This window comes from Lynx canadensis, chromosome D3, assembly GCF_007474595.2.
Source record: "Lynx canadensis isolate LIC74 chromosome D3, mLynCan4.pri.v2, whole genome shotgun sequence".
Lineage (NCBI taxonomy): Eukaryota > Metazoa > Chordata > Mammalia > Carnivora > Felidae > Lynx > Lynx canadensis.
The window spans coordinates 85,769,098-85,782,303 of NC_044314.2; the positions used below are offsets into that span (position 1 = coordinate 85,769,098).

General features: G+C 43.0%; 1 protein-coding gene across 2 annotated transcripts in view; it reads left to right on the forward strand.

Moving 5' to 3' along the window:
• P2RX7 (purinergic receptor P2X 7) overlaps window positions 1-10,382 on the forward strand; it is a 48,696-nt gene extending 38,314 nt beyond the window's left edge. The window contains exons 9-12 of one of the 2 annotated variants that reach the window (XM_030292461.2): window positions 1,307-1,372; window positions 1,459-1,608; window positions 3,368-3,469; window positions 7,356-10,382. In XM_030292461.2, the coding sequence (XP_030148321.1) occupies window positions 1,307-1,372; window positions 1,459-1,608; window positions 3,368-3,469; window positions 7,356-7,847 (810 nt within the window). In that variant the 3' untranslated portion in view covers window positions 7,848-10,382. The remainder of the gene's footprint in view (window positions 1-1,306; window positions 1,373-1,458; window positions 1,609-3,367; window positions 3,470-7,355) is intronic. The other variant, XM_030292460.1, reaches the window with a different exon arrangement.
• Window positions 10,383-13,206: the final 2,824 nt, after the last annotated feature.

Consider the following 13,206-nt stretch of genomic DNA (forward strand, 5'->3'; position numbering starts at 1 on the left):
GCTTAGGGGCGCCTGGGTGGCTCAGTCGGTTAAGCGTCCGACTTCGGCTCAGGTCATGATCTCACAGTTTGTGAGTTCAAGCCCCATGTCGGGTTTTGTGCTGACGGCTCAGAGCCTGGAGTCTGCTTCAGATTCTGTGTCTCCCTCTCTCTCTCTGCTCCTTCCCCACTTGTGCTCTGTCTCTCTCACTCACTCTCTCTCTCTCAAAAATAAATAAACATTAAAAAAAATACTCTGATGCTTAGAAAAAGAGAAAGAGAAAGAAATCCCTTTGCAACTTTGAGCCAACTCAAACTGGCTTAGGGGAAATTTTTGTTTTAATTTCACATAGTTAAAAAACTCAGGGGCAGTTTTCAGGATTCAGGCATGGCTGGATCCAGATGTTCAAATAACATCATTAGGAATCTGCCTCCCTCCATTTCTTACATATGTTCTCCTCTGTTTTGGCATCATCCTCAGCTGTCCATTTCTACACAGTGGTTTCAGGCAGCTCCTTATATCTTGCCAGGTTAGCAATCTCAATACAAAGAGAACGTGTCTTTGCTAAAAGTTTCATCAAAGGCCTCAGGCAGATGCCATTGGCTCTGACTGGCCCAATATGAGCCCCATGCCCACTGCTGAAATAATCACTATGTTTGGATCATACCATACTCTCAATGGCTGATCTTGGACTTGCCTTGAACCAGCTCCTTGCCTGCAAACTACATGGACCAAGTACGGACAGAGACGGTTCTCCAAAGGGAAACTGGGGTGCTATCTCCAGAATAAGGAGGGAGGGGATGCTGGGCATGCAAAATCCATAGATGCTCACAATGCCTTCTCCAACAGTATATTATTTATGTCATATAGTGCTAAGCAGCACAAGAGTCAGTGAGATAGAAACTGAGAGGACAGAAAGACCACCGAGAATAAAAACCACAAGGGCCCCTAAGGGAAGACCATGCAGACATTCTTCCCCTCTGCTTCCAAAGTAATCGTAAACCACTTTTAGGGCAAACTTGTCTGAAACTCTCACCTTGTATGGAAAAACAACAAACCTTTAATGGTTCTCCTCTTGGTGTGTGGACTCCAGTGCTTCTTTGTTTAAAACACTCATGTTTTTGAGCACATCCCAGAAGGCAGAAGCAGAACGAATGGGTATCCTATTTTCAGTCTCTGCGGCCTCTGTTACCGTGAACAACTTGGACTCGTCTATGGAAGTCACGGTCACAGACTCCCTCCTCTGCTGGAGCTAACAATTACATGTTAGAGCAAAAGAGCACTGCTCTGAATGTCAATGAAGTAACCTTTTCCATTCTGTTTTCAGGGAGGGAAATTTGACATTATCCAGCTGGTCGTGTACATTGGCTCAACCCTCTCCTACTTTGGTTTGGTAAGGGATTCTTTCCCGTGCTTTAGGAAAGTGATTTGGCAAAAAGAAATCTCGCTAACATGGCCCTGGTCTGGGTTTTTTCCCAGGCCACTCTGTTCATTGACTTTCTCATCAACACTTACTCGAGTAAATGCTGCCGATCCCACATTTATCCATGTTTCAAGTGCTGCGAATGCTGTGCAGTCAATGAATACTACTACCGGAAGAAGTGTGAGACCATCGTGGAGCCCAAGGCGGTAAGGCGCGTCGCGTCAGGAGGTGCCAAAACACCCAGAAAGTCCATCAGATCACTGAGAACTGTGCAAAAATAAGGCCAAAATCACAAGTGTAATCCCATGGTGGACAAGTGTCTGGACTCTACCCTGATCCACCACTCTCAGATGAATCCTTTTTGGTCTTAGGGAAGAATAGAAATAAAAATAAAGAGGCAAGATAGAGGGAGAACAAATTTTTATGTTCTAGGACTTGTCAATTTCATCAGAGTTATTAATTTAGGTCAGCAAAAAAAAAATAATAGTAAAATGACTTTGGAGAACAATTTGGCAGTATCTAGTAACATTTAAGTGGGACATACTTTACAGCCTGGCATTTCCACTTCTCTATACCTGCCCTTGAGAAGTACACTTGATCCATTGCAGCACTGTCTGTAACAGTGAAGAAAGAGCATCTACCCAAGTGTCCAACAGGCAGACGGTGAAAGAAACTATGACTGGTCCATAGCAAGGAGTACCAGGCACCAGTTTAAAAGAATGAGGTGGATAATAATAAGAGCAAACATTTTACAGCACTTCAAAGTGCCTCATATCTATTAATTCACTGACTCTTCACAACAACCCTATAAATAGATGCTACTATCATCTCTTTCTAAAGATGAGGAAGTTGAGGTGCAGGAGGGTTAAATAATTTGCCCAAAGCCATACAGCTACTCAGTGGCAGAGCTGAAATTCCAGCTTTAGGCAGGCTGGTTTCAGAATCCAGAATGCATCTTCAGGACCACTGTGTCATAAGTACTGGCATGAACAAACATCCAAAATGCGTTGTTGAAAGCAAAACAGCAAACTACAGGACAACATATATGTATGGCATGATATACAGGCTAAAACACAACTACAGACATATACTTACTTTATGTGTTTTCTACATGTATATTATATGTGTACACATATACACACAAATACACACATATATTCTATATATATGTATTCTCTATATTTTCCACATTTATTATACACACACACATTTGTGTATAGGGAGGGTAACATGTACACTGAAAGTTACTGGACACACACAAAAGTGACAACAGTGATTCCTTCTGCAGAGGAGCCTAGAATGGGGGACTTGTCAAAGGGAATTTTAGCTCATCTGCATTGTTTCAACTTATTTAATTTGGGTTTTAGTAAGCAAGTCCCCTACACTTGGTTCCATGATTTCCCCCCATCAAGGAGAGATCTCCAGTACCTAAAACAACAAAGAAGATTTCTTTGTCTTTCCCTCATCCAAGAATATTATTGTTCTTTCCCAGCAGCTGAATGCACAATTCACTGGCCACTGTACATGTATTATACAATTTGAAATAAAAGTTCATTTTGAAACTGAAAACAATTACCATTTCACGGCCCAAGATGGGATGAAACTCGACAAAAATAATAAACAGCTTAAGTTGCAATAGTACAGTTTTCTGGAGATATTCCATCTAGAGTAACTGAAATTGAGGGAACACAACAAAGGACTTTTACATCGCACGTGGGAGACTTAAAAATAGCAGGTGGTAAACCGAGGAGACTCCAAGCCGGCATATTACGTGCATAGGGCTCCACAGCTAATTTACCTTTAGACTCAGACATCATTCTTGGCTAGCAAGAGTTTTGGGTCAGCTTCTCTACAGTATGTTGTTGGGTAAATAGGAATAACATTTGCCTTTAGATATGTTTCAGGTGTGTGATTGTTGATAATTCTGTACAAAAATGGGTAAAAATTTTAACCCTTTTTTCCTAGACATTAAAATATGTGTCCTTTGTGGATGAATCCCACATTAGAATGGTGGACCAGAAGCTACTTGGGAGAAGTCTGCAAGGTGTCAAAGGTGAAAAAATCCCAGTAAGTTAAAACATTTAGTCTTTTTTTTAAAATAAAATTTATTATTAAATATAAATATATCTATCAATTTGGGTGAGTCACAATTGATGAATTCTAACACAGTTAAGTACATGTAACCAGCACTCAGAATATTATTAGCAGAAACACTTTTCATGCGTCCACCCAATCACACTACCTTCTCTTAAAAGTCATCACTATCCTGCACCCAAAGATTAGTTTTATCTCTTCCATAATTTTATAAAATTTGAATCCTATGTGTATTTATTTATTTTTTTTTTAAATTTTTTTTTTCAACGTTTATTTATTTTTGGGACAGAGAGAGACAGAGCATGAACGGGGGAGGGGCAGAGAGAGAGGGAGACACAGAATCGGAAACAGGCTCCAGGCTCCGAGCCGTCAGCCCAGAGCCCGACGCGGGGCTCGAACCCACGGACCGCGAGGTCGTGACCTGGCTGAAGTCGGACGCTCAACCGACTGCGCCACCCAGGCGCCCCGAATCCTATGTGTATTTAGTATATACTCTGTGGAGTGTCTGGCTTCTTTCATTCAACATTATTTTTGTGAGTCATCCATAACACTGAATATAGCAATAGTTCATTCTCATTGTGTATCATTTCCATTTTATAAACATCCAATTTATTTATGCCTTCTATTGGTGATGCACATTTGGGTAGTTTCCAGTTTGGAGCTCATGCCAAAAATTCTGCCATGGTAAACATACAGTACCTACAAGTGGACCTGCTGGATCAGAAGACAGGCATATGATACTACCAAACCATTCTCTAAAGGGGGTGGTTTGTTTTTTGTTTGTTTTTGAGAAGGGAAGGGGCAGAGAGATCGGGAGAGAGAGAGAATCCCAAACAGGCTCCTAGCTGTCAGCACAGAGCCCCATGCAGGGCTCGATCTCATGAACCATGAAATCATGACCTGAGCTAAAATCAAGAGTAGGTCACCTAACCATCTCAGCCACCCAGCCACTCCTAAAGGAAGTGCTTTAATTCCCACTCTCCTCAGCAGCTCTGATTGCTGGATAGCTTCACTAACTGTATTATTTCTATAGCTGCCATAATAAGTCACCACAAATTAAGTAGCTTAAAACAACAGAAATTCATTTTCTCACAATTCTGGAGGCTGTAAGTCTGAAATCAAAACATTGGTAGGGCTCCGCCTGAAGGCTCTAGAGGAGGATCCTTCTTTGCCTCTTCCAGCTCCTGGTGTTTATTACACCTGCTAGGACCTCTGGTACAATACTGATTAGAAGCTGTAATAGCAAGCCTCTTTGTCTCCTTCCCTATCTCAGGAAGAAAACTTTCTATATTTTACTATAGTATTTGCTGTAGGTTTTTTTTTTTTAAGTTTATTTATTTATTTTTGAGAGAGAGAGCGAGAATGCAAGCAAGTGGGGGAGGGGCAGAGAAAGAGGGAGAGAATGAGAATCCCAAGCAGGCTCCACACTGCTAGCACAGAGCCCGATATGGAGCTCAAACTCATGAACCTTGAAATCAAGACACGAGCTGAAATCAAGAGACAGACACTTAACTGACCTAGCCACCTGGGCACCCCTGCTGTAGGATTTTAATGAATGCTTTATTAGATTAAGAAAAGTCCCCTCTGGGGGCACCTGGGTGGCTCAATTAGGTGAGTGTCCGACTTCAGCTCAGGTCATGATCTCACAGTTCGTGAGTTCAAGCCCCGCATCTGGCTCGCTGCTGTCAGTGCAGAGCCCATTTCAGATCCTCTGTCCCTCTCTCTCTCTGCCCCTCCTAGTTTGTGCTCTCTCAAAAATAAAATATTAAAGAAAGAAAGGAAGAAAGGAAAGAAGGAAGAAAGGAAGGAAGCCCCTCTGTTCTCAGCTTGCTAAAAATTTTTATCATAAATGGATACTGAATTTTAAAATAATGCTTTTTTCTGCTTTTTAAAAAAATGATCAATGAGCTTTCCTTTTTCTGTTATGTGGTGAATTACACAAATTGATTTCCAAATATTAAGCCAACCTTGTATTCCTGCAATAAAATCAACTTGAATGTAATGTATTATTCTTTGTATTTATTGCTGGATTTGATTCACAAATACTTAAGATTTTATATCTCTTATTGAGAGAGGCTGGCCAAAATTTTTCCATTCCTGAAATGTCCTTGCTGGATTTGGGTGTAATGTGAACTTGGGGCAGGGAGGAATACACACAACATAAAATTTACCATTTTAACCATTGTAAAGTGTACAATTCAGTGACATTTAAAATTCAAAATTCAAAAGTTTATCCACAATGCTGTGCAACCATTGCACTATCTAGTTCCAGAACATTTTCATCAACCCACAAGGAAACCCTGTATTCACTCAACAGTTACTCCTCATACCCACTTCCCCCTGGTCCCTGGAAATAATTTTTTTCCTGGCAATCATCCATCTGCTTTCTGTCAGCATGGATGCACCTATTTGGGACATTTCATATAAACAGAATCATACAAAATTCGTATGATTTTTGTGTCTGACTTCTTTCACTTTTCATAATGTTTTCAAGGTTCATCCATGTTGTAGCAGGTGTCAGTACATTGCTCGTATTTTTTTTTAGATGAATAATACTCCACTGCATGGATATAACATATTTTTAACAAACTATAGAAATGATCTCTGAAAGTACAAGTCTTTGGACATAACATTTTTTTTTTTAATTTTTTTTTCGACGTTTATTTATTTTTGGGACAGAGAGAGACAGAGCATGAACGGGGGAGGGGCAGAGAGAGAGGGAGACACAGAATCGGAAACAGGCTCCAGGCTCCGAGCCATCAGCCCAGAGCCTGACGTGGGGCTCGAACTCACGGACCGCGAGATCGTGACCTGGCTGAAGTCGGACGCTTAACCGACTGCGCCACCCAGGCGCCCCGGACATAACATATTTTTATCCATTCATCCGTTGGCAGACATTTGGGTTGTTTTTACCCTTTGGCTACTGTAAATAGTGCTGCTGTACGCGCTCATGTATAAGAACTACTTAATTTAAAGGAATGTACTCAGGGGCACCTGGGTGGCTCAGTAGGTTGGGCATCTGATTTCAGCTCAAGTCATGATCTCACTGCTCATGAGTTCAAGCCCCATGTCCGGCTCTGTGCTGACAGCTCAGAGCCTGGAGCCTGCTTCAGATTCTGTGTCTCCTTCTCTCTCTGCCCCTCCCCAACTCACACTCTATCTCTCTCTCTCTCAAAAATAAACAAACATTAAAAATAAATAAAGGTACAGACTCAAACTCTGTGAATGAAGGTCTGTGTTACAAAGAACAGATATGAATTATGGCAACTTTTCTTGGAGGATAACAAATGGATTTGCCAGAAGAAGGAGCCTGGTGGAAAGAGAGAGGGCAGAGCAAAGTCAACAAACATTTACTGCCTATAATGTGCTGGGTACCGTCCTAGGCACTGGGGATACAGCAGTAACAAAGCCCCAGCTTTCATGTGGAAGAAGAATCATCAGGAGAACATATCAATTAGGAAGATTATTTCAGATAGTGATAAGGACGATGAAGAACACAGTATCTCACGATGCGCCAAGAAAATGACCTGGGTGGCGGGAACTCCCTAGACTGGGGTGGTCAGGGCAAGAAAGTCTCTCTGAAGAGGTGATACCTGCCTTGAGGCCTGGCTATTCTGAATTTCACTTTCCAAATCTGTAAAATGGAGATAAGGACACATATCTCATGAGGTTCTTCAAAGGCTAAATAAGTCGAGTTTATAAAACACTAGCATAGTCTTGATACATACATACATTTGATAAATGAAAGCTACTATTCATGGGATATTAGGTGTAATTTTATAAATTAATACCAAAATTAAAGAACCTAGACACCTAGGGGTTGTCATTGCTGATGGGCTTGGGAACTTGACTTTTTCAGAGACCCTCAACGGACTTCACAGACTTGTCCAGGCTGCCCATGTCTCTCTGTGACCCACCCCCTATACCTGGACAGCCGGAGGAGATGCAGCTGTTAAGTGAAGTGACTCCTAGATTCGGCGACAGCCCTGCCTGGTGCCAGTGTGGACACTGCCTCCCGTCCCAACTCCCTGAGAGCCACAGGTGCCTGGAGGAGCTGTGCTGTCGGAAAAAGGCTGGCGCCTGCATCACCACCTCAGAGCCATTCAGGAAGCTCGTCTTGTCCCGGCGCGTCCTGCGGTTCCTTCTGCTCTACCAGGAGCCCTTGCTGGCGCTGGACGAAAACGCCAACAGCCAGCTGCGGCACTGTGCCTACAGGTGCTACACCACCTGGCGCTTCGGCTCCCAGGACCTCGCTGACTTTGCCATCCTGCCCAGCTGCTGCCGCTGGAGGATCCGGAGAGAGTTTCCCAAGAGTGAAGGCCAGTACAGTGGCTTCAAGAGTCCTTACTGAAGGCACGGGGCTGAGCAGTCATGTGAACATGACCTTTGTTTGCAACCTGAGCTTGACCTGCAAAGATCTGTGGCCAAATTTTCAGCCAAAGGGAAATGTGTTTTCCTCTCCTGCAGCTCTATGTGTGTCAGAGAGCAGACCGAACAAATAGGCACATAAGCCAGAACCCCTCAGCATGGACCGAGTCAAGAAATTCAGATTGATGTCTCAGTTCTGTCACTGGGAAGTTGTGTGATCCTAGGCCTTTAACCTCTGTTCCTCGTTGCCCTATTACCCAACCTATCTCACAGAGATACTGGGAGGACAAATTGGGAGAGTGTACATGAACTTTCTTGTTCATGCACAAAGAGCTACATGAATGCAGAGCCTCCTTATGAGGCCAGAGTGGGATAATGGACAACTACGAACAAACCCTAACAAACCGTTTGGGTGCTGGTTGGAAAATGTGGATGATTAAAAGTGGCCACAAATTCTTCGGCGCTGATGCCTCAGAACCTGAGGGTTATGTCTCCTCCCCTTGCATCTGGGCAGCTCTGATTGCTTTATCCAGTACTACAAGTAACGCTGTGCCAGCTTTGGGGTCTTGGTCTTGAGGCTGACAGGAAGCTTCCGCTTCCTGTCCCTTGACACATCTGCTGTGAAGGAAGCTAGCCCCGGTATACACGTCCATCCTGAGACCACCCTATTGTGAGGAAGCGCAAGTGGCCACATGGAGAATAGAGATACCTGACCAGTCCCCAGCTTTCAGGCCTTCCAAACCCACTCACTAGACATGGGAAAGAAGCATTCAGGTCATTCCACACCCTGCTCACATATTACTGCAATTGCATGAGACGCTTCCCAGGGAACCCACAGAACAAAATTGTTGCTGTTCTTTTTGTCTTAACGTTTATTTATTTTGAGAGAGAGAGTGAGCACGTGCAAGCGGAGGACAGGCAGAGAGAGAAGGAGAGAGAATCCTAAGCCGGCTCTGCACTGTCAGCACAGAGCCTGACGGGGGCTCAGTCCAACGAGCCATGAGATCACGACCTGAGCTGGAATCGAGTCAGACGCTTCACCGACTGAGCCACCCAGGCACCCACGGAACTGTTGTCTTAAGCCACTAAATTTGGGTTGTTTGTTACACAGCAACAGATGACTGGGACAGAGAGCAAGCCTGACTCACTGGAACAGAGGCTCAGCCTATACCTGGACCACCACAGAAGTCCCTTAGGGGCTTAGGTGTCTGTTCAGCAATTCTATCGGGGCTGCAGACCAAATCAGGTAACCCACCAGACCAGCTCTGGAATCCATCCGATCTCACTGCTGAGCTACCCAATACGTTCTAATCCACATCCTACTTCTATGACTGGAAGTAGCTACTGCTGTTAAAAACTAGAAAAGGCCACGTTTATGCCTTTAACGTTCTGTACTTTGCAGACAATTAGAATGGATGAGGTTTGGATGCTCCTTCAAAAGTAACTCACACCCAAACCTTTACCATTTCTATATGTCAACTGCTAAGAATATGAAAATGGAGAGTCAGGAGGTTTTAGGATCCTCCTTCAGGATTTCCTTTTCACGGTTTTGGCACTGGAATTGATTATTTCTAAACAACTATTTTAAAGAATAAATAGAGACCACTATTCAACACTGTGAGTGATGAAGGATCTGTGATTTTTTAGCACATATTCCAAGATTTGCCATTTAGATACTTTTTTGAAAACCAGATGCTTTCTACTGTATTAATGTAAATCAAATATGAACAAGACACTTTTTTTTTTGACCCAGGATTTTATCTGGCTTTAAACTCAGGAATAAGCTAGGCCAGACTGAACTTTCATTTTTGCTACTGTTCAGAGGTAGTAGATAGGACTTCTTATATATATGAGATCTTTTTGAAAAGTGAATGATACATTACTTCTTCGGAATTTAAACTTTTACTCCTAGTATTCTATGTAAGAGCTACAGACCTCCATTCTGACAGCCTCTGAGCCTTTATACTTTTTTTCGGGTTTTTTTGTTTTTGTTTTTGTTTTTGTTTCTGGTGCCTTCTCCCTGGTTTCTATCACCTCTGGAGGTCCCAAATGGAGTCAGAATGTGGAATGACAGGTAGTCACTGGATCCACCTACTATTCTCCTCTGCCTTCCTCACAGATGCTTTAGGTGAGAGAGTGATGTGTTATGCCAACCGTGTGTGAAATGTCTGACACTTCCTGCAATAATATGCACCACATTTGTAACTTGTTTTTAGCCTACTGCATAAAGTAATGTCATCAGCAAAGGCATCCCAAGGAGAATCACGCTTTGTAGGGACTGTTTCCTTGGACTTACTTCCATTATTCTATATGGTAATTGCCGGGTAGTCACTGTTTCCTGTCTGTGTTCATGCTTTTTTTGTAAACGTTGACAGATTTCATGTAGCATTGGTAACGAACTTGCATTCCTCTCTTCAGAGGGCACAAGTCTTTGAACACTTCCTAATTCTAGCTTGGCAATGTACTTGTCTTAACTAGACTGTTTTGATAATAAAAAGTAATGTATAATTTATGATAACTGAAGTGCTCCTTTTACTTCCTTTTCTCAGAAGATCCCCAAATCACAGTCACTCATTGACACTTTCATTCAACATATATTCACTGAAGCACTATGACATAGTAAGATATATATTCGGTCTCTATTCCCAGTTCCTGACACCAAGATACATATTTGGTCTCTGTTCCCAGAGCTCCTAAATCCCTTGGAATTTTCTGGGTGTTAAGAGTGTCGTATATTCTAATGAGGCAACTCTTGGTGGGCTCCTAACTTCAGGACGGGGGCTGGTAACCAGAGAGACCAAGCCATCATCGGAAGCTTAGAACTTTGAGCCCCACTCTGCATCCTCCAGGACGGAGAGGGGTTGGAAATTTAGTTAATAATTGATTGTGCCTACGTAACAAAGCCCCCGTAAAATTGTCTAAATTGTGAGATTTGGAGAGCTTCTGGATTGATGAATACATCTACATGCTGGAAGGGTGGTGTTCCCCAACCCCACAGGGACAGAAGCATCTGTGCTCAGGCCCCTTAAGGACCTTGCTCTATGTACTTCTTCATTTGGTTGTTCATCTGTATCTTTTATTATATCCTTTATAATAAACCAGTAAATGTAAGCAACGGTTTCCCTAAGTTCTATGAACCATTACAGCTTGACATTTGGTGAAATCAGGAGGGCGTAGTGGCTTAAATGCAAATTCCCTTCCCCAACCTGTTCCCATAGAAGAAGTCACCTAGACAAATGACCTTCTTTGGCATATGGAGCAGATGCACTTTCTGCTGACCCCTGAATAGTTTGAGTTCTCTGCCACCCATGGAATTATCCAAAAGACAATCACATCCTCCTGTGGGAGCCACAGGGCACCTCACTCTCATGATACTGCAAAACATTACTGCCTCCCACTGCCTCTGGTTGTTCACTCTGTTCCCAAATGCAACCTTCTGGCCTCTGATTATGTGATTAATAAACTGCTGCCAATTTCACCTGTGTAATGATGGGTATCATGCATTTGGCCATCTCCAAAATCTTAGGATGGGAATCCTTCCCTCACCAATGGGGTGAAAAGGAGGTGATTAAAACACCCCTAATTCCTGGCCAACTGGCCGCCCTCAAAAATTAAAAGGCTCGGCATGGTTTCTGCACAGTCACTGTCTGTATAAAGCCCTGCCTTGTAGAGCCTGCAAGAAACTGGGACCACCACCCCCCTTTTATTCAAATGAGCCAAACGTGTGCACTGGGTGTGGTTTTTCACTTCCTACTGCTTATATATTTCTCAACCCATATTCTAATCCCATGCAGTCATCATTCTGGGAATCCCGAGTGTCCCCTGACTCATTTCTGCCCTCTTTGGAAGAGATCACTATCTTTTTTTGCTTTTACTGTGATCTTTCAGTTTCCTCTTTTCCAGTCCCAGAAGGATTACAAATTATGTTTCCAGACATGATTCACAGAGAGGATTTTGCATTTCTAACATCCTTAGTTCCTCTTAATTGTCAAGGTCACATGAGACTGAGTCTTCTGGAATCAGCAGAGGAGGTAGCTAACACTGACTGGCCATTTTAACCAAATAATTGCCTTTTTTTTTTTTAAGTTCATTTTATTAATTTTGAGAGAGAGAAAGAACAAGGGAGGGACAGAGAGAATGGGAGAGGGAGAGAATCCCAAGCAAGCCCTGCACTATCAGTAAAGAGCATGACACGGGGCTCGAACTTACAAACTGTGAGATCATGACCTGAGCCAAAATCAAGAGTCAGATGCTTAACCAACTGAGCCACCCAGGCACCCCTAAATAACTGCCATTCTTGACAAGGTTGAATAAGTGTCTTATGCAAGCTTGTTGAGTATGGTAACTTATGAGCTATATTTTATTTCCCAAGCAAAAAATAAGCTCCTCAAAGGCAAAGGGTTCATCTTGGTTTGGGGTCCATTGCATGCCTATTCCAGCACATGGTACAGTAGGAAAGAGACTCTGGAAACTGATCACCTGAAGTCAAATCCTGCTCACTCACTAATTAGCTCAGTGGCCTCAGGCAGTTTATCCAATTCTTAGAATGCTCAGTTGTATCTTTGTGTCCAAGGGTTGTTTTAAGTCTTAAATATTATAAGTGTGAATGTATGTAGAGCACTTCGCTCACCACCTGTTGCAGTGTAAACACTCAATAATGTTGGCTATTATTATTTTTTAAAGTTTCAGGGGCACCTGGGTGGCTCAGTCGGTTAAGCATCCAACTTCTGCTCAGATCTCAGATCATGATCTCGCAGATCATGGGTTCGAGCCCCACACTGGACTCTGTGCTGACAGCTCAGAGCCTGGAGGCTGCTTCAGATTCTGTGTCACCCTCTCTTTCTGCCTCTCTCCCACTTGTGTTCTCTCTCCTTCTCTGTCTCTGTCTCTATCTCTCAAGAATGAATATCAAAACAATTTTTTTTAAATAAAGTTTTAGCCATAGGTCTAAATATGCTAGCTAGTCATTGATGTTATTTTTTTAAGTTTATTTATTTATTTTTAGAGAGAGAAAAAGAGAGACAGCATGAGCAGGGGAAGGGCAGAGAGGGAGAGAGGATCCCAAGCAGCTTCCACGCTGTCAGCATGGAGCCCAACTCAGGGCTCTATCTCACAAACCATGAGCCAGATGCTTAACCAACTGAGCCACCCAGGCGCCCCTGTTATTTGGATGGTGCCCTAGTATCACTCCTAAACCCCAGGCCCATATATTTAACCACCTCTAGGTATTCTACTTAAAATACTTTAGAGGCAAATCAAATGGGTACAAAGGAGAAATTACTATCTATCTCTGCTCTCTCCACCTCACCCACAGGTGCTCCTCCAGAAGTTCCAAGCTCAGT